This window comes from Charadrius vociferus, unplaced genomic scaffold (genome assembly GCF_000708025.1).
Source record: "Charadrius vociferus isolate BGI_N301 unplaced genomic scaffold, ASM70802v2 scaffold46, whole genome shotgun sequence".
NCBI lineage: Eukaryota > Metazoa > Chordata > Aves > Charadriiformes > Charadriidae > Charadrius > Charadrius vociferus.
In genome coordinates, this window is record NW_009648710.1 from 1,254,039 (window position 1) to 1,275,793 (window position 21,755).

The following is a 21,755-nucleotide window of genomic DNA, read 5'->3' on the forward strand; positions in this document are numbered from 1 at the left end:
ACAATCCTTTCTTTTATACACTAAAGATAGTTATATTAAACTTCCTTTGCCTGTTGCCTTTGGAAACAATAAAATACTTAACAGAAAAAAGAAACAGCTTGTAAGATCCTGTTCCCATTGATAACCACTCAAGTGAATGCATCACTTAACATTTATGACAATCCAGCTGGATGGAGTCATGTCCATGATTGATAGCTACATTTAACAACTTCGTGGTTTTGATCAGCTGAGACAGGATCCAAGGGGATTAAATGCTGGATGACATCTCAATGGAAACCATAGCACTGGGAACACATTTCTATGTTGGGATAATGGATGAATGTGCTGCTCCAATGCATAAATGTTTACTTCACACTCTGCTGAAAACAGACAGGAAATCCTTTCACTTTGGTTTGAAAAAAGAATAGCACTGCCATGCTGAAGACATAGGCTCAGTCTCCGGAGGTCTGATGTTTGCTGACAAAAAGCGCATAGCTTTTTTGATGCATAAAGTGGCAAAACCTCTACCCAGATTACCCCCTGTGAGCAATCCTAACTATGAGGTGCCTGATGTCCCCAAAAGCTGATGTCTCCAGTGCTTCACAAACATCTCCTAACCAAGTTCAACTCCTTTAAGGGACCTCTGGAGTTGATGAAGACACCTTTGATGAGAGATGGAGCCAGTCTGTGAGTGAACAGCAGTATTTATGTTCTGCAGTGGGGAGGAGAGATCTGAGACCACAACAGGCTTAAACTCAGGCAACGTTCTTTAACAGGGCTGTAAAATTTAGAGGACCTACCAAGTTACATATGTATAAGGCCTTCTGGTAGGCACTGGACACCTTCAGTTTTGGGGTTCCTACATATCTGTCTTGATAGCCCTGTATTCAAACATTTGAGAAGTGACTTCAAAGTCTGAATTCCTCTGTAGGTCTGATGTCCCAACCTGCTTGTGCAATAGCGCCTCCTGCATAAGAAACTTGTGACCTATTCAACATGCTGCTGCGTTACCATTTACCCACAGTGAAGCTCCCAAATCTGCTCTAAAGCAACCCTGTATGTAACACAGGATGTCCAGATTTTCTGCCAAGGAAACCTGGCTGTTGAAGTGGTTAACTTCAGCTGTCAGCATGGGCAGGAAGAAACAACCTTGAGGTAAAGAAAAGTCAACCTTTTCCAAAAGGATCCATCCGGCTAAGCTAAGTCATCCTTCAATTATTCTTTTTAAAGAAGCATCACTGCCACAATAAAAACCTAAATGAAATTCAAGCACTGCAAACCTAAAAATTGCAGCCACAGTCTTTTTACACTTAATTTTTTAATGTGTTATATATCCATACCTTATGAGTTGTTACTAAATCTACATGTGTTTTACAATAAAACCATATCTGAACAACTTCTCCATTTCTCTAGTTATCTTTGTAGCTCCCAGTTTTCCTCGACATTTTACTATGCCTTATTACAAAGGAAGCATTTATACCAATGTGCAATGTACATACATGCTGGAAGGCTTCAAGTGTAAAAGGTGACACTGTTCTTGGTTCTAAGACCATGACCTGACCGCAGGGCATATGAGATAAATTATGTATTTAAAAAAGAAGCAATAAATATTTCTTGAGAAGCCTGTTTTTAAGAATGGCAGTTGCTTAAAACTTGCAGAAAGTCACCCTGCATCCCTGGGAGACAGATTACCAGGCAGGGGATGGAATCATAGGCGCGTGCAAAATTGTACACCGTTGCAGTGTGCTCCCCCACTAATGACAATACGTCTTCCAGCTCTCTCTAGGATATCACTTGTGTATTTGTATATGTGATGCATTTACCCTACACAAGGTATATAGCATTGATGACATTACCAAGATAAGTTCTTGATCCCAAAAAGTGTAGGACAGTGTCTACAAGGTGCTGACCTGCATTAGCTTTCTCAAAGACCAGAACTGACTCTCCTGTCATTAGAGAAGAAGAGGGAAGGATACTAAGGACATGCTTACGACAGTGGATTCCACAGTGGCACCCCAATGGGACCTCAGGGGCACCTGGGGCTACTCACTGATTCCTGTCACTGGTGTCTGTTTTTGCTTAACTCTCTTACCTCTTTACTGTTCTTTCATCTTCCCTTCAACTCATGTTGCCTTTGCTATCCCTCTCCCTGCTTCTAAATACCAGATCTTCTACCTGCTCCATTAATTCTTTATTTCCAATGTTTGCCCACCCAGCTTAACGATTTTGAGTATTACTGTAAGATGAGAAAGGGAAGAAAAAAAACCCCACACCAAAAGAGACATGGTAAAAACCAAAACAAACAAAAAACCCCAGTCAGATGCACTGGGGTGGGAAATGGGGTGCTCACACCTGGTGATATGCATCATCTAAATTAAAAGCCTAAGCTTCCTGTTACAGAGAGATGCTCTTGTTTGGAAACATCCTCTGGGGCACCTTCTTTTTTCTACTGTCTCTACAGAGAGTTTAGCCAACTAATTTAGGCAATAGCAACATGGATCTTCCTCCATCCCACACTGAAACCACTCAATAGCAACCACTGCTTTGCGATGGTGCAATAAACAGGCAAGCTGTGGGGGTTAGAGGATGTAACCTAGTACTCCTAATGAAAGAAACTAAACATCCCTTAATCCCCATGGCTCACCATGTTTACTGTACAATCTCAAAGCAAGACCTATTCTCTTGTCCGTAAAAGTCCCTCTGCACTTTTGGCTCGGACAAAGACATCGGCATACCCTTACATGCATGGGCTGAAGTGTCAATTACAGGATGGGCACTTTGGAGTGCTGTATAAACAAGTGCTGCTGCAGATAATGCTGTTCCCTTGATCAATACGTACTTTGATCAACTGATCAATGCTTAAAAGAAAAAAAAAAAGAAAAAAGGCACTTTACTGTATGGGAAGCTTACAGCTAAATGAATGGTGGCATGTGAAGCACTTTTCTTGAAAAGTAGGAAAAGGTCAGCTCACACACGCAAACCGACAGTAAGCTGAGACATCTGACTGCATGGAGAACCCAAAAGCAACAAATCAAAGTTTGGCTTAGGCTAGCAGAGGTAACTGACACGATGACAGTGATTTTGGAAATTACTTTTGCTGACTGAAGAACATTAAAAACAGAAGTGAGACACAAAATTGGATTTTTTTACTCATACTTGTGGATTTCTTTTTAATTATACCTCTGATAATTATCTGGGTTATCAAAATGCTTAGCAGTCCTGGTTATTAGCTAGTACTCCACTGTGCCAGAAAAATAGTCATATGGCCATAACAGCAATGCCAGCATACGGCACCAAAATTCACCGTGGCTGTTCCCTGATCCCCAAAAAGCATGCAAGTCCTGTACAGAATAACAAGACTTCGACTATGCTTCTCTGTGTCTGTAGATTAAGAACTAAAAGAAACAGGAGCAGCTGCTAATATCTAGATCACATAGTATAATAAAAATCTGGTGGAAGGGAAAAGAACTTCCATAGGAATCTACCAAGGATCTTGTAACGTCCATATAACTCCCTGTTTAAAACATCCTCAAACCCTCTCTAATCTTCACAGATGAAGTACATTATACACTCCTGCAATAACGTCATTTTTTGTCATCAGAAGGCCATTTCAATTATATAGAATCCTTCCCCCGAGATATCGTGTTATTTCTCCTTCACCATCTACCAACTTACCCTCCAGCGTACAGAAACGTGTCACCTTCTCCGGCATCAGCTTTCCATGCTTGTGCTGACAATACACCTCTGCGATCTCCTGCCGACACTGCTTAGTTTTAGACCGGGACATAGCTGAGATTGCCTCCTTGCCCGTTACCTCACACTTTGGTGGTTGGTCGTATCTCAGTTCAGGGGAGCTGTTTCCATTTTTTTTTAAATGATGCTGTCTGGGAGACCTGTGAATCTCCTTCAAATTGTTGTTGTTGTTGCTGCTGCTGCTGTTTTTTCCAGGGTGATCACCGAATTGCACCACCTCATTGGAGTTCTTCCCCAGCAGCAAGTTCTCCTTCATCTTCTCCTCTTCCAGTTTCTTTCTCAAGTGCTCCTTTTGCTTGCTAAGGGGTTTTTTCACCAGCTCAGACTGGTGTTTTTGCCTCTGAGTCCTGGGAGCAAAGTTACTGTTATCAATATTTTCAAAGTCCTTGGGGACTGAATTTTCATTATTGCTGTCTGTTCGCATTTTCTCTTTCGGTCGGTGGGAAAAATAGCCATCCTATAAATGGGGAGAAAAATTATACTCGTCTTACTAAAAATAGTCACAGCCCATGCATTACAAGCATTTCTTACATGAAAACATAAATAAATTACAATCCAACATACTGCAAAAAATCCCCATGTCAGGGTTCATAACAGAAAGATGGAGCTGAGAGGCCTCTGAGCTGCCCAAGTCAGAGCAGACAACCACTGCCTGCACCCCCTTCATCACTGAGCCAAAGTCCAACCCCCATCTCAGACACAGCAGGTTTGTGAGCAATTATTAACGAGAGACTTCATCCTGACACCATTAAAAATCAATGGCAAAACCAACCCAGGTTTCAATGGACAAGAGCAGGTCCTTCAATGCTTTCCTTCGCTTCTTGTGTTAATGACCGCAGGAGCTCCCAGGAGCTGCCCTATTCCTCTGCAGAAGGCACCACATGACTTTATAGCCCAAGCTTGCTTTCAGTGAAGTAGCTTTGCTGCAAACCAGACCCTTCCTAATTTGGGGGTTTTTTGAGTTTCTACATAATAAAACTTTGGGAAAGTGTTTCCCACAGGGTGCATTGCAGCCTTGCTGCAGGTGGGAAGCTGTGGCAACAAGCCCTGTGCATGAGGGTGAGCAGCTGCAGGTCCTCAGGCTCCCTTGGAGGGTCAGAGCCAGGCTCAGATGTTGGCTCTTAACTGCCATGTTCCTCTTCTCCACACCGGGCATGCTTGGATAAATACACGCACCACAACATTGCAACATTTAAAATATATCATGTGAAGGAAAAGGAACAGACCATGTAAAATATTTGGCTGATGCAGAATAATGCTTTGCTTCACGATTTCACCCGTGCCGCCACCTGTTACCACGGGAACTTGTCCTAGCCCATCAACAGCAGAGCAAGTTTACAACACCAAAGAAAAAGGAGGATTCTCCCAGGAATCCTAGAGACAACCGAAAACACGGCAGTCTGCTCTAGAAAATAAGCAACAGACTAGAACAAAACCGAGACGCATTTATATGTGTATATTACTATCAAATAGGAACCTCTCTGATAGCCAGGGGTGGGTGAGGTTGAGCTACGTTTGCTCCAAGAACAGAAACTAATATTCAGGCTTGTGGGGGACAATTTTTAGGCCCGTGGAACAGGAAATATATCCATTGATTAAAGTGATCAGCAGCAGATGAAATCAATGGGGAATTGTTATTAAAACATCCAAACACAGGTGTATAAATATTGCTAGACTTTCGAGTCTGTCCTATTTTCTTTCCACTTGTGAAAGACCTAACCAAAAATCAGAGGCTGGTAAATGACAGCATCCACTAATGATGACTGATAGGAGCCACCCGTCGCATCTATGAACCACATTTTGTATTCAAAACATTTTACCAGCATTAGCTAATTGCTTCTCACACCTCTTCTGCAAGGAACTATTTAACAGTCGGGTTTTGCAGAGGAAGGAGAGGGAGATAATGACTTATCTAAGGCCATGCAGGGAGTCAGTATCACTTTGACCTTTGCAGCTCAACAATGAGAAATGTTTGAATAGTTTATTCACTAGAAGACGTGGTTCTGTGAGTGACTGAAGTGATTCTCTCTCCATGAATATGTTCAGCTAGCAAGTAGCTTTAGCCATCAGACAGGGAGGAATGCAAAGAAGTTAAAAAAAACCCACAACAAACCAACCAAAAAATGCACAAACCAAAAACGCAAACATTTTTCAGATGAAATATTTCTAGTTTGGAGAGAACACATTTTTTTTTTTTAAAATATTATCTTTCTAATTTTTAAGGGCACACATAAAATCAAATTCTTTTTTCTGTCTTATTTTTTAAGAAGAAAAAAAATAGCATTTTTTATAGAATCACAGAATCATTTAGGTTGAAAAACACCCTTAAGATAATCAAGTCCAACCATTAACCCAGCACTGCCAAGTCCACCACTAAACCACACCCCTAAGCTCCACATCTACACATCTCTTAAATACTTCCAGGGATGGCGACTCAACCCTGGGGAGCCTGTTCCAATGCTTGACAACTCTTTCAGTGAAGAATTTTTCCCTAATATCCAATCTAAACCTCCTCTGGTGCCACTTCAGGACGTTTTGTCTTGTCCTGTTGCTTGTTACTTGGGAGAAGAGACTGACCTCCACCTCACTACAACCTCCTTTCATGTAGTTGTTGAGAGTAATTAGGTCTCCCACGAGCCTCCTTTCTCCAGGCTAAACAACCCCAGTTCCCTCAGCCACTCCTCATAAGACTTGTGCTCTAGACCCTTCACCAGCTTCATTGCTCTTCTTTGGACACCCAAGGGAAAATAAAACAAACAAAAAATAGTCTCAAGACAGCCCTCAATTCCCATGAATGACCAAACTAAAAAAACCCCTACAATTATTTTCAGAGCCCAGCTCCCTTCACTTAGTCTGTATCTCCAATGTATCTTCAAAGACGGCTCCAAACCCAGCAGGAAACTGCCAATAGAGTGAGACAAATGTAAAGCTTATTAACATCGTACCCAAAACATCTCCACTGAGGTGCCACTCCTCTGAGACTTCAGACGTTTGATAGTTGTCATGTTCCCTTTGTCATTCAGCCAACTCCAAAACCTCAGGTTAGTTATACTTTGACTTGCTTTATTTTAATGCACTTGGATCTTGGATTTGTATATGTGAAATAGCTCAGAAACTTTAACTGTTGTGCTGTCACATTTCCTCTAAGCTGGTGCCAGAGTTCACCATTTTTCCCTCATCAAATAATTAAATGCAAGATGCCCTGCACTCCTGTGCGCATATATATATATATGTATACGGCTGTGTGTGTATAGATGTACAGCTATATGCCTAATTTAAATGACACTGACCACAAAGAATCAGAACACACATGCTGCAGTTACCCTTTAACACATATTTACTGTTCCCTTTTTGACAGCAGGACATTGTGCCAGCCCTTCAACGGAGGCAGGAACACACAGAGCTATCTGGAGTTGCAGGTATCCGGACGTATATATGAGAATAACTAAATGATACTCAAAAGGGTTGAGGTAGATCTGTGTGGATGGTGCAATTCATAACCACAGCGGGTCACCCAGGGCTGTCTCTCATCTCTTTCAAGTGTTTTGTCTCCCCAGTTATACAAAACTTAAACACAAGAGGCATCCAAGATGCTATTAATTCTATTAATATAAATTTTATATCTCAAGCACAGCCTGAGCTATTCTTTATAAGTAGTCCTTAAATTTCAACAGGTTAAGTATGTGAAATATGAAGGAAACTATTATAGAGCAAATGTGAACTTTATTTGTTCGGTTGAAACAGCAACATTGCACAGAGAACTAGAGGGACACCACTCCACAGTAATGCAAAGCAACCCTATCATTAGTCTTCATCGTTAATACAATTTAAAGCACTTTTTATTGCTAACTGGAACATTCCACCGTGCTGCAACTTAGGGCCAAAATATCTAGCTGCAATGATGGGAAGAAAAATAAATCTGTCTTCTTCCTTCAACTCTTTCCAAGGTCTCTAAAGGCAATGCTGCGATAGGATACTTCTGTGTATCTTGGCAACATTCCCTCTCACAGCCTGACTCTTGCTAAATGATTTTTGTCTTTAAGCTAAAAAAAAATAAACTAAATCCTAATCTGTACAGTAAATGACATGTTGATAAAGGGGAAAGGAAGGGAGAGATGTTCACTGTTGCTTTTTCATGGTAATTCTTATTACGCACAAACGAGACATTGGCCTGAACCAGAGTGACAGACACACACCCTCCCATGTCCTGAGGAGCACACAGCCCTGTCCCAAGCTCTGCCCTCCTCCTCCATCCAAACCTCTCTATAGCTTCACAAAGCCTCAAAGGATGAGGTTTGGGCCCGTTCCTGTTTCAAACAGGATCTGACATGATACGTATGTGATATTTCAGTCGGGATCTTTGCTCTCTATATTACCACCGCTGCGCCCATCAGCAGCCGGTCGAGCTGCGCAGCTCCCCCAGGACTGGTGGAGGCTGAAGCTCCGGGTGTTTAAGCAGAACGTTCCCACCCAGCTGATGTACTGCGCGAAGAGAGCAGAAAGCAGTGATGAAACCTCAGGAGAAAAAAGCAAAGTAAACAGCAGATTTACTGGTGTAAGGTTCACCTCTTTAAACTGTTTTCCTCCTTCAAGGGCTTTGCCCCCCTCTGGGAAATGCTTTTCCAACCCTACATGCTGGAATTTGAAAAGACAAATGAATTTTAAATGCTTCAAAGCTAAGCTCGGCTGTAACTCTTCCCTGCCCGCAGGGACAGCAAACACCACAAAACTTCCCCGCCATGGAGGACACGTGGTGTCTGCAGAGACATCTCTTTGGGAGGAGCAAGGACTAAAAATAAAGCACAGTCTGCAGAACAACTGCACCAACCAAGAACTACAGATATACATTGAAAAATAAGGATAATACCACAGCTGGACAGTCAAATTCCAGCCTCGCACGATCCCACACCTGTTGATGCAAGCGTTAAATGCCACAAAACCAGAAATCTCCATCCACCTTTCATCTGCATTTCTTTCTCACAACAACTTTCACCAAAGCCAAGCGTGATTTTTACAGCATAATGATTTCAAGATAGGATCCATACGTGACAGCAGAACATACACATGTTTGCAGTGCAGGGGAAAAAGCTCAGCACTCCAAGCTTAAAAGAGCAGCAGCTGCTGACAATAATTTGTGTTCATTTGTGAAGTTCAGGGGTACAAACAAAAGCAGCACATCTGTTTTTTCAGCCGGCTACAGGAGGATGGGTTTTACTTGCTCTGCAATATTTAATTTTTACGGTGCTGGATTAATTGCAGACTTTATTTGCCATGGATGTCTAAGACATTCAAGTCAGGACAAAGTCATCCTGGAGAAAGATGATCTTGAAACCAGGTGCTCCTGGTTTTGACAGTACCATGGGGAGTACATTGGCAGGTTTGCTGTTTCAAACATCATCTTTTTCAACTTTTGTCTTGCTATTTGTTAGTAGCACCTTCTTGTCTCTCTTTGTACTTGCAAATCACTTTAAATACACTGAAAAAATGGAAGGTTATACCAGGACCGAATTAGAAGCATAGAGCCTATTAATATACCCCGTATCCACAGTCAAAGATGAAAACAGTATTTTCAAACCAACAGCTGATACTGCTATTTTTTGTTGTTGTATAGACTGAATCTCATCCACAGAACTCAGAAAAAAGTTAGAGAAAGCACCATTTTGGCCTTTGCAATAGAGTAAGTCACCTTAAAACAGACATAGATCAGAAGAGGCGCTCTCCAAAGCCAGCTCGTTTGGGAGGCTATCCTATAGAAATTGCCCAATATTACAGGTCTCAAATACAACACATGCCACCCAACAGCATGTATTTCAACTGTACTTTCACCCGCTACACACCCGTGGGAATACAGCACTGCTAGATGGCTCCTTTTCTAGAGGCAAACACTCCCTTTCTGTGTTATCCTACCCGTGCTTCTCTGGCTGCCCCAGAGTGACACAGCCTCCCCTTGGCTGTGCAAATGGTGCACCCTTCCCACTGGGGTCGTGTCTGTAGCTCAGTAATGACCCACTCCTGCTCCCAATGCCAATGAAAGCCACTCCACTCTCACAGAGAAGCGCAGGATCAGGTCAAAGTGTTTTTTCCTACATTTTAAAAGCAAACTTTGTTTACAGCCTTTATAAAGAAACCTTTGGAGACTTTTCATCACTGTGTAGCACCGTATTTCAAAGCTCAGTTGGGACACTGTGGATATCTATCACACAACACAGGCCTGAGAGAAGGATTTCCAGAAATAGAATTTTTTGTTTCTAACTTTATCTGATCCTCAGAAGATACATGGAGAGGTTAACTGCAGAGTACCCAATGGTGAGAGCCCTGTCAGGGAGAGTTAATGACTGTGGGGCCTCTTCTACATGTCTGCATTGCTGCAATTCAGCAATAACAAGCAAACACTCTCAAACTGGGAACGAACAGTTTGTACTCAGGAGTGTCCATGAGATCATTGCCAATTATATACTGACTGCCATTAATGCTAAAATTAATAATATAACATTAATGCAAAAATAACATTTTAAGCTCAGAGCAATTGCATGTAATGAGAGAGTTTGAATTCTGCTCCTTGTTGAATGCATGGATTTTAATTCTCCGAACTCCACCTTTAGTGTGTTTTATTAAAATCTGTCACCAAAAATATATGCTCTTTGGTATATTAGCCACTATGGTGATAGAGGGTCTGGGGCTCAGGTACTGTGAGCCTGATTGAATTCGAAGTTCCCCCTAATATCAGGAGAGAAAGCCCTGGTTCCCGCAGAGACGGGGGCAGAGCCTTTGCGGTTTACTGAGATGACCATGGAATAAATTGATGCTGTCACCTACTACAGACCCAACAGCAGCTGCCGCTCGCTGTAGCTAGCACAAATACAGAGAGTTTGGAAAAACTTTACAGCTATCTGTAATAATGACTGGATTTTAATGACAGCCTGTTAGCACTCTCAAAGGCATTTGCAAGTACAACACACACCCGCTCAGCCAGATCCCAGGTAGTCTACATACCTGCAGACTGCCTCTCTCCACATTTTTCACTTGCAGCTGTCATATATATTTGCCTCTAAGTTCGGTACGTTCACACATAAAAGTGCATTTGGGTTTGCCCAGTTTAGAAAATCTAGGGTACAAATTCTCACATAATCTTTCAGGTACGGTTCTGTATCCTGCACGCTAAAGGCAAGAGGTGAAAGACTATGGCTGCAATATCGACCAAGGGAAAACTCCAATAAACCAGCACGTTCACTGTGGGGTGTCCCACTGTAACACACTATAAAGCCGTTAGGAGCCAAGTCGCATAGTTTCAGACCGACCCCGGACGGGGTGCCACTGCCAACAGCCAGGATTAGGCAGTTATGAGTGTTAATTTTTGCAATATGCAAAAGGCAACACCAGATCAATTTCAAATTGCTTTCAGAGAAATCACCTAATGTGCATATAAATCAGCAGAGATACAAACCACAGCAGCCTGATGAGCACCAGTTCTGCAGACAGCAAGGGCAAACAGACTGCGTGGCTGCGGAATCCAACTCAGACACCAAAGCCAAGGCGAAGAGTCCATACCATGCAGGCAGCCACTGCTCCGGCATCACCCGCTACACACCCGTGGGAATACAGCACTGCTAGATGGCTCCTTTTCTAGAGGCTTTGTGAGGCAAGTTGAAGAAAACCCTAATCAGTTCACAAAGGCACACAATAAGAGCTTGCATTTGTCTGCGAAAGGTGTTCATTGCATCATGCAGAGCATTTCCTCCCAACAATAAGAAAATGCTCCTTTCTCAGGAAAAGTTATTCATTGTATGATTTCTGTATCAAGGAAGTGCTATAAATACTACACAGATGGATGGACCATGTGCAATCAAGCCCTGAATGGCAAATGTTCACAGTTTCAGTTTATCTGACACAACTGATTTTCTCCCCAGCATGGAGGGATTTGCCGTCTTTTTGTATTGAGAACATATTTTCATGTTCTTTCCCTGGCGAAGCTTGGTACCTTAAAGACACAGCAAAACAAACCAGAAATATGCACATGCACACACTGAACGACAACAAACCACACAAACCTTCCTCTAAATACAAAGTACTGGATGTGCTGGCCTTGAGGGCCAGGTATAAATCAAATCCCTGTACTATAAAACTAGATTTTTTTCTTCCTGTCACATAATAAAATACACAACAATTATTGATCGTGTGAAAATATGCAATCACTGGGCAGTCATGTAGGATCACGTATGTCTGAGGCAAAACGAGCACCCAGAGCTGGTGCAGACGCTCGCCAGCTCTGCTGGGGTGAGCTGTGCCACTGCAGGCTCCAAAGCAGCTCACAGCCCGAACGGGTGGTGAACAGCTTCAAAATCTGCATCACAAGTCAAAGCCTCAAAAAGACCTGGTCAGTTTTTACAGGACCATCTATTTTACCTGTCCTGAGACCAGCAAGAATTTAAACAGCACTATGAGAAGATAATTGAAATGAGTTTCTGTTCAATATTAATTACAGCTCTACAACATATTATTTTGTAATGCTTGTTAATTATTCAATAATGATACCTTCCAATTGTCAGAAAATGGCATCTCTACAAGCACGGGCTGCTCCTGGATTAAATCTTTTCTTTTTTCTGCTCTAACCTTTGTGCATTTGAGGACTGTTTCTTAGTTGAAATCAAAACCTTTCTCCCCAGCAGAACTACAAACATTACACTGGTCTTCAGAACAAGAGCAGAAATTATAAATACTCCTCATCCTCCAGTGGGCTCAAAAATCCAATTTCATCCCCATTTGAAACAGCTGGGCACCCATCTCCCCTGGCACACAGCCAAAGAAACTTCTTCAGACCACTCGTTCCACGGACAGCTGCAGGCTGCCAAACCAAGGAGCACGGCAACTTCAGCCCCACAGCTGATTCCCAAGGCTGTCGCGGGAGGCAGCTTCGCTCCATTCTCCTTTTCTGCAGGAGTCCCAGCAAAAAACATCTTTGTCCATTGCTCCATCACTGTAAAGTAAAACTACAGGGCATTTGCCTGGAATTGTCCAAATGCTCACTATTCTGCTAGATGCACACAGAAGGGTGGTCACCATCAGAATTATAGTAAACGATAATATATTTTTTTGGAAAAAAAAAAAAAAAAGAAGAGCAGCAAAGAATTACAAGCAAAGCAGGAGAATGGATTACAAACTCTCTCCCTTGCCACTGTCAGACCAAACGAGCCCATTCCCTGGGACGATTGAGCACGTGGGGCCGACAGACTGCTGGCTCTGCAGGAGCTTTGGGCACCTCACCTGTGTGTTGCAGCCCACTGTGGTCCAGAGGCTAAGCATCACAGCAGGTATCATCTCCTGTGCTCGACGGCACAGATTTCACCATCCTTCAGACACTCATTTCAATGGCTCAGAAGGCCACTTGGTCAAGGAAGGTGTTTTGCCAGTTAGGGTAGGACTCCGTCAATACAAAATCAGTTCCGGACACAGTACTCACCGTATTGTTGCTTGTCTTACCATGTCCTCATCTTTCAAACTACAAAACAGCCATCACTGCTTGAAGCCCTCATGCAGTGGCAGGGACACATACATCCTGCTGCGCCACCAAAACAAACAAGAAATTGTGAACTTTAGTCAAAGACATGGTTGATATGCCACAAGACCCTTGGAAAACTAGTACTTTTGGCAGGTGGACAAAAGCACAGCCAAAGAGAGCAGATGGAGAAAAGACAGCAGATGTTAACGTAGTTAGATTTTTCCATATGTTTTTCAATTTTACTCTAATAAGTACATTGTACTTCAATTGTCAGTAGCTGAAGACTTGTGAGAAACACTTTGTGAGAAATATATTAAGTTACTTTATGCCTGACATTAAAGAGAGATACAAAAGGTGAAAAAAAATTTATTAACTTTGAACTTGCAAGCTGGTAAAGACGAAAGATGTCATTGTTTCAAAAACAGTCCCTTCTGTCATGTAAAAAGATTATAAGAAAAAGTGATTATTTGGGTTAAAAGGGGGATTCTGGTACGTGAAAGAGCATGAGTCCTTCAGGATTCAGCACTAACAAATACTTACAGTCACTGCTAGCCCCAAAACTATTGTTACACTTGCATTTCAAGGCTGCAGAATAACAGATGGACCACCACAAAGTGCACAGACACTGGGGATCCCACACTGGAACATCTGCACTGGTAAGTGTCTGTTTGGAGGATTATTTTTCCCTTCCTTTCCAAAAATGGTACCATTAAAAAACAAACAAAAAAAACCCAAACCAAAATTAACATCAACTTTAGCAGTGTGTTCAAAAACACTAGAAACAACATTATAAAAATACCATTAATAGAAGTTGCCTTTTTTTTTTTTTTTTTCCTTTTTGCATACATAACATCTGTACATTAAGGAAAGATGTTCCGGCTTGAAATAGAAGGAAAACAGCTTCAAAACTTTGGCTGCTTTCCTCCAAACAGGTTTTCTGTTTCTTGCTAACATGTGATTTTCAGAGTGATTTAGATTTGGGCGTAAAACAATACTGCACCCCTCAAGAGCCCCAACAGATTTTCACATTTGTTCCAGCTTAGCACAGGAACTGTACGAACAGCTATACTGTATTAACAGTAATTTCAAATGTTCATGTGGTTATTAAAAAGTTTTGAATACTGCTAGAGGGAGCTGCCAAGGCACGTATCCACACTATTTCAAAAACTGACATCTTTGTTTTCTGCTAATTTAAACTCAGGAAAATTTGTACTTACACAGGAGGACTGGAAGACAACACAGACTAATCCAATTTGGTCAATCTGTAACAGAACTTGATTTATAACCAGTAACTGCCCCCACTTTACGCATATTGTTCCTTTCAATGATGTTTGAGCTCATTAGCAGACTCCAGACTAATGCACGCAGCCCTTTCTCTTGGCAAAGGTCCTTCCCAGTGAAATTTACCAAAAGTAAAATCAACACTAACTCAGTTTGGGCAGGCTTTTTTGCCTGCATATACATACATATGCACATACACACATGTGTATACACATACACATATTTTAATGGTTCCCTCCTCTGCTTTGCAGTGCAGTTAGCTCTGCTTCAGTGCAGGCAAGGGAACCCACCCTTGTATGACACGACACATTGCTCCATTCCCAGGCGAACAAACCCTCAAAAGAGACCGTTCACTTTGAGCAACTGTCCAGGAACATTTACCAGCATTATTAAGCCTCCTGGATTCATTTCAACTTAACCACATCTTTAAACAGAATTCACCACAAAACTAGGAAGGAGATGAAGGAGGACTGGCCTGACAGTGCATAACACCGAGGAAGCACAGGAAAACCCTGGAGGTTTATTTTCCTACAGCTTCTTCCCAAGAGAAGACGGATCTTATAATCCTTCCAACTAAAAGTTCAGACATGAAGGAGCTTACAAAGAAGTCAGCGCTTTCTCAAGGGAAAGGTAATTTAGGTGACTTTTTATATTAACATCTATTACTTGTGGTCCTTGAACAGGACCCTCAAAACAGCATTTGAAGAGACATGCAGTTTTGTAGAGGAGCAGCAGATACTAATGCCCCACAGCTTTCTAACAGGCGTAGGGCTACTTGTGCTATTCTCACTCCTTCTTGAGAAGGCTTCACCCAGGGGATGGCACGGCACAGCGCAGCGCCCATGTCTGCACGGGGCTGGGCCTTGGCCTTGCACGACATTCTCATGGTTTCAGCTGGGATGGAGCCGACTTTCTTGGTAGCAGCTGGTGTGAGGACATGTTTTGGATTTGGGATGGGAATAGTGTTGATGGCGCACTAATGTTTTTGGTTGTTGCTGAGCCGTCAAGGCCTTTTCTGCTCCTCCCATCGCCCTGCCAGCGAGCAGGCTGGGGGTGCCCAAGAAGTTGGGAGGGGACACAGCCGGGACAGCTGACCCCAACTGACCAAAGGGATATTCCATACCATGTGATGTTTCAGTGTATAAAGCTGGGAGAAGAAGGAGGAAGGGGGGACATTTGGAGTGACAGTGTTTGCCTCCCCAAGTAACCATTACGCATGATGGAGCCCTGCTTTCCTGGGGATGGCTGAACTTCTGCCTGCTGATGGAAAGCAGCCAATGAATTCCTTGTTTTGCTCTGCTTGTGTGTGGGACTCTTGCTCTACCTATTAAACTGCCTTTATCTCAACCCACGAGGTTTTTTTCCTCACTTTTACTCCTTCGATTCTCTCCCCCATCCCAACAGGGGGGAATGAGTGAGCGGCTGCATGGTCCTAGTTGCCAGCTGGGGTTGAACCACGACAGACATCTTCTGGGGTGTGGGACAGGAATTCAGCAGGTAAGGTCAACAGTGATATATCCACATAGTTGTTTTTCCTGATGGCTATTCTAATATCAAAATGAAAATATGATGTTCTGTGTTTTTAATTATCACTCAATTAAATTTAATTATTTGGTGATAATTAAATTTGTCATCATTTGACAAAGGTGCCCCAAAGATATCATATATAAATCAGTAACACAAAATACATATAGGAGTAAGGCTCAATCATTTCAATGTTCAGAATATGGACATGATAACCACACTGAATACCCATTCCCAGCCAACCTGTTCATCTTTTTTTTTCTCCTACCCAACTCCTCAGTGACCCATCCCATAAAAAAAAACAAAAAACACACACAGCTAATCCAAACCAAATTCCTCTCCTTTCATCTCTATTTCTTTCATCCAAAATTCAGCTAATATACACTTTATATCTTTCAAAGCAGTAGTAAACACGTGAAATTGCTTCCTGGTGACTTGTTATTAACTAGATTCCACCTAAATTCATCTGGAGGCCTATTCCAACTCCAATCTAAACAATCTCAAGCAACCCAGGGTGAATTGCTGAGACACACAATAGGATCTGTGGCAGCTATAGAAATTAAACATAATTAAAATATGGACGGTAGAAACCAAAGACACCCTCACATACAAACGAAAACATCCTTGTAAAATACGGTCAGTTTAGCACAAATGTATTCAGCCTTAATTAGGTAGAAAATCTATTTAGATGAATACAATGCAAAGAATAATAATCAACTTCAGGATTACATTTTGTTACTTGAAGGGAAAAAACAACACAAATAAATGGGAAGTAATTGGAGCTTATTTAATAGTCTCAGACTATCAGCTTGAACAACTATAATCATTAAAGACCCTGCAGTGATCTTCTACTGATAAATGTTGTTAAATCAGAATTACAATACAAGCAGCATGAAGAGCAAAGCCTATTAATATGAGCAGCACTAAAAGAAACAGATTCATTCACATCTTTTTTCACCTGCCCAGCACCACAAGTCATCTTTGAACCAAGCACGCAGGAATGAAAGGCCTCCACATTTCCTCTTGTTTTGTGTGAGACTGAAACAAACACTTCAATATGTGTGCTTACTGCAGGTTGACTGCAGATGAGCAATGGCTGTCCAGTGAGGGATGCATGGCAACACAAAGTTTGGTCTCACGGGGCCCAAATATATTATCCTGTATCTACTAGTCAAAATGAGCCAAATAGACCCTTCCATGCAAGTGTAGAGCTCTGCTCCTGGACCCCAACGACTGGGAGGGATGGGTGGACATTTGCAATGCTTGCCTGTAGTACAGACGCAATGAAGCTGGCACCACTTCTTGCTGGTGGAAAGACAAAGTACTTCTACCACTTCATTTCTACCCATGAAGGCCATGAACCAACTCTTCTCTCCCCTGCCCGTTCCCCTGAATGGAGAGAGATGGCAGAGGGGAAAGACTGCCTCTTTTATTCTTCTTTCTCCAAGGGCTGCTGCAAGGTCACTGTCCTCACAAGTTGTTCCAGAGCTGCTCCACAGCTTTCTGTGCAACTGTGTCTCGGCCACCCCTGCTGCGCAGGTAAAGCAGTGACCAGGTGCAGGCACGCGCATTTCCCACAGCAGCCCTGCACCGGGCAACAGGGAAGTTCTCTCTCCCATCAAAACCACATATGGTTTGCATTCAATACCCAAATTTTCTGCCCAAATATAAACTGGCATGATTCCTACAGATTCATGGATATGTGCCAGCCAGTGCTAGGAGATGGTTTAAAAAGTTACCTTTTCTCTATAAATTGAAAGCTTAGGCCAGTATGTTAATCTGGAAGGTGTCCCATCCTCTTGGTCACGAGGCAGACTTCCAGACCCACGACAAAGCAACTCAGGAAAAGAGGTTTTTAAGATACTGGTTTGTGTCTTCACAGAAGGCTCTTCTGCAAGATCAGTAAGTTACATTAATAAAATAAACACTGAAAGGCCAGAGGATATTATTATGGTCTCTGTCACTTGCCCTCCTTAACTCCCCTGTCAGCCGTTCAGCTTTCCTGAAAACTCAGCCCTGGACCTGGCCTCCACAAGGGTTGCTCACGTGGTACTGTATTCTCCTTTTTTTGCAAATATGTTCATTAAGAGCCATACAAATGACCAGTTTTAACAGCATGATGAAACCTAATAGATTTAAGGTTAAAAGATGAAGCAGAATACAGATTTGCGACACCAAAAAAAGATGCACCTTAAGTTCAAAAACTTGTCATTTTATTGGCTCCAGTAAAGAGGAATATATGCCTTAGTAGAAGCCATCAAAAAGTTTTCCAGGAAACTCTCCTCCACCCTTACTTGAATGGATATTCATTTTGCAGACCAAAACCTTTTTCTGTACCGCATTAAACATGCTGACTACATTTGAGCCAAACACCAGATTGTATAGTGCCCTACTTTCTTTAGCCACATAACAGTCTCAGACTATCAGCTTGAACAACTATAATCATTAAAGACCCTGCAGTGATCTTCTACTGATAAATGTTGTTAAATCAGAATTACAATACAAGCAGCATGAAGAGCAAAGCCTATTAATATGAGCAGCACTAAAAGAAACAGATTCATTCACATCTTTTTTCACCTGCCCAGCACCACAAGTCATCTTTGAACCAAGCACGCAGGAATGAAAGGCCTCCACATTTCCTCTTGTTTTGTGTGAGACTGAAACAAACACTTCAATATGTGTGCTTACTGCAGGTTGACTGCAGATGAGCAATGGCTGTCCAGTGAGGGATGCATGGCAACACAAAGTTTGGTCTCACGGGGCCCAAATATATTATCCTGTATCTACTAGTCAAAATGAGCCAAATAGACCCTTCCATGCAAGTGTAGAGCTCTGCTCCTGGACCCCAACGACTGGGAGGGATGGGTGGACATTTGCAATGCTTGCCTGTAGTACAGACGCAATGAAGCTGGCACCACTTCTTGCTGGTGGAAAGACAAAGTACTTCTACCACTTCATTTCTACCCATGAAGGCCATGAACCAACTCTTCTCTCCCCTGCCCGTTCCCCTGAATGGAGAGAGATGGCAGAGGGGAAAGACTGCCTCTTTTATTCTTCTTTCTCCAAGGGCTGCTGCAAGGTCACTGTCCTCACAAGTTGTTTCAGAGCTGCTCCACAGCTTTCTGTGCAACTGTGTCTCGGCCACCCCTGCTGCGCAGGTAAAGCAGTGACCAGGTGCAGGCACGCGCATTTCCCACAGCAGCCCTGCACCGGGCAACAGGGAAGTTCTCTCTCCCATCAAAACCACATATGGTTTGCATTCAATACCCAAATTTTCTGCCCAAATATAAACTGGCATGATTCCTACAGATTCATGGATATGTGCCAGCCAGTGCTAGGAGATGGTTTAAAAAGTTACCTTTTCTCTATAAATTGAAAGCTTAGGCCAGTATGTTAATCTGGAAGGTGTCCCATCCTCTTGGTCACGAGGCAGACTTCCAGACCCACGACAAAGCAACTCAGGAAAAGAGGTTTTTAAGATACTGGTTTGTGTCTTCACAGAAGGCTCTTCTGCAAGATCAGTAAGTTACATTAATAAAATAAACATTGAAAGGCCAGAGGATATTATTATGGTCTCTGTCACTTGCCCTCCTTAACTCCCCTGTCAGCCGTTCAGCTTTCCTGAAAACTCAGCCCTGGACCTGGCCTCCACAAGGGTTGCTCACGTGGTACTGTATTCTCCTTTTTTTGCAAATATGTTCATTAAGAGCTATACAAATGACCAGCATGATGAAACCTAATAGATTTAAGGTTAAAAGATGAAGCAGAATACAGATTTGCGACACCAAAAAAAGATGCACCTTAAGTTCAAAAACTTGTCATTTTATTGGCTCCAGTAAAGAGGAATATATGCCTTAGTAGAAGCCATCAAAAAGTTTTCCAGGAAACTCTCCTCCACCCTTACTTGAATGGATATTCATTTTGCAGACCAAAACCTTTTTCTGTACCGCATTAAACATGCTGACTACATTTGAGCCAAACACCAGATTGTATAGTGCCCTACTTTCTTTAGCCACATAACAGCCTTTCACTCACGCTGTAAGCACAGTGCTGTCAAAACAGTGATTTGTAATTACACCGCATTTAACAATGGTCATATTTCCATAAATCCCCACTTACAATTCTGTCAGAAGCAAGGAATCACTCCACACACAGTCAATGACCATATACACATCCTCAACTGGCAGAACTAGATAATCAGCACAGCATAATGCTAACTTCGCTAATCACTATTCATGAACTATCCCATGCAGAAAACTCAAATCACAATATACTCCATTGTTTTAACTAACATCACTATGTTAGCACAACACAAAAATACTTCTTTCTAAGGGCAACCACAGGCCCTGCAACTATGTCAAAGGTTTATTTACAATCAGCAGTTTTTCATGTGATCTAAAATAAACTTTACCCCAGGGACCTTAAGGAAGTATACCAGCTTCGTCTGAAAGCACGGGGAAATTCAAGTCCTATTATGCCTTTACATTCTTGGTGGACACACAGTTTAACGACTTCTTGCATGCAACACATTTGCAACGTCTTCCTTTGCAACATGGCTATTCACGCTTTACTGACAGTGACCCGATGCCCTTGCAGGGACATGCTGTACAATGACAGAACACACCAGCATAAGCAATACCCTCCTTCAGGCCTGGGCTCCGAGCGGTCTTCAGTCACTCTTTTGGAGCCTTCCCTAACTTTTGAGCTAGTTTGAGAGTTTATACTCTGTCCTCCGTTCTACGATCCTGATCTGTTTTACAAGGTCAAAACTGTCTTCCACATAAGCCTAGTGTAGTCCATGGCAATAATGTCAAGATGTATTCTTGACTGAGGGTTAAATAATCTTTTTTAATTTCTAGTATTATAACACATGTTCACTCACGCAGTTATATTAATATGTACTTACATATATCTGCCATTCTAACTCCCCACCTGTGGCATTTACCATTCCTAAATATTCAATGAACTAGTTACAGTTTGGATGTCTGCCATGAAACCCTTCCCCATACGGGCTGCGAACAACTTGCTTCCCTCAGCACTTTTCCCCAAATGTCCCTTCTTATTCTCCCAGTGATCCACTTGCCACTTAGGAAACCATAAATAAGTGCTAATAAAATATTTGATCAAAATAGGCCGTATTGCAGTCATCTGCTTGCTCAATCATCAGCAGAGGAGTGCAAGCATGTGTTAGCAGCTCCGCACAACATGATCTCTCAGACCTAACTCATGACCAATATGTGAAAAACCACACAATTAACTTCAGCAGCACGAACCTGAGCAACCCCTAACTTGCATACCTAAAGGTTCAATGGACCAGCCTCTTCTTTTGTTAAAAAAAAGCAAATAAAAATTACTGCAACGCAGAGAAATAGTAGTCAAGAAATTCTTATTTGTATTTTCCTCATATCTCCCTATTCTAAAGCAGCAAAATACTGTAAATTGAGACTGAAAACTCTAAATTTGCATCTACAAATAGATATTATATGAATCTTATCAAATTTACCTGAGATTTTGATAAGTCATCTTCTACAGCATAAGCACTGGTCCAAAACAAGCTGCGTGGGAATATAATGCTGCCAATACACAACAGGGACATTATTTCCACTGAACTGGAATTAAATGGCTGGTGGAACTCGCAGGATGAAGTTACTGCCTTTGGCTTTCTAACTGCTCTTTGGTCATCTGGATTATTTTCTTGAGCTTGCAGCACTCAATTCCCAAC

General features: G+C 42.2%; 1 protein-coding gene across 1 annotated transcript in view; it reads right to left on the reverse strand.

Annotated features, from left to right (window-relative positions):
- Positions 1-11,306, reverse strand: part of XYLT1 (xylosyltransferase I) — a 103,792-nt gene extending 92,486 nt beyond the window's left edge. Inside the window, exons 1-3 of the mRNA XM_009886609.1 lie at positions 11,281-11,306; positions 10,857-11,046; positions 3,655-4,189 (exon numbers count right to left, since the gene is read on the reverse strand). Of these exons, the coding sequence (XP_009884911.1) occupies positions 3,655-4,189; positions 10,857-11,046; positions 11,281-11,306 (751 nt within the window). The remainder of the gene's footprint in view (positions 1-3,654; positions 4,190-10,856; positions 11,047-11,280) is intronic.
- Positions 11,307-21,755: the final 10,449 nt, after the last annotated feature.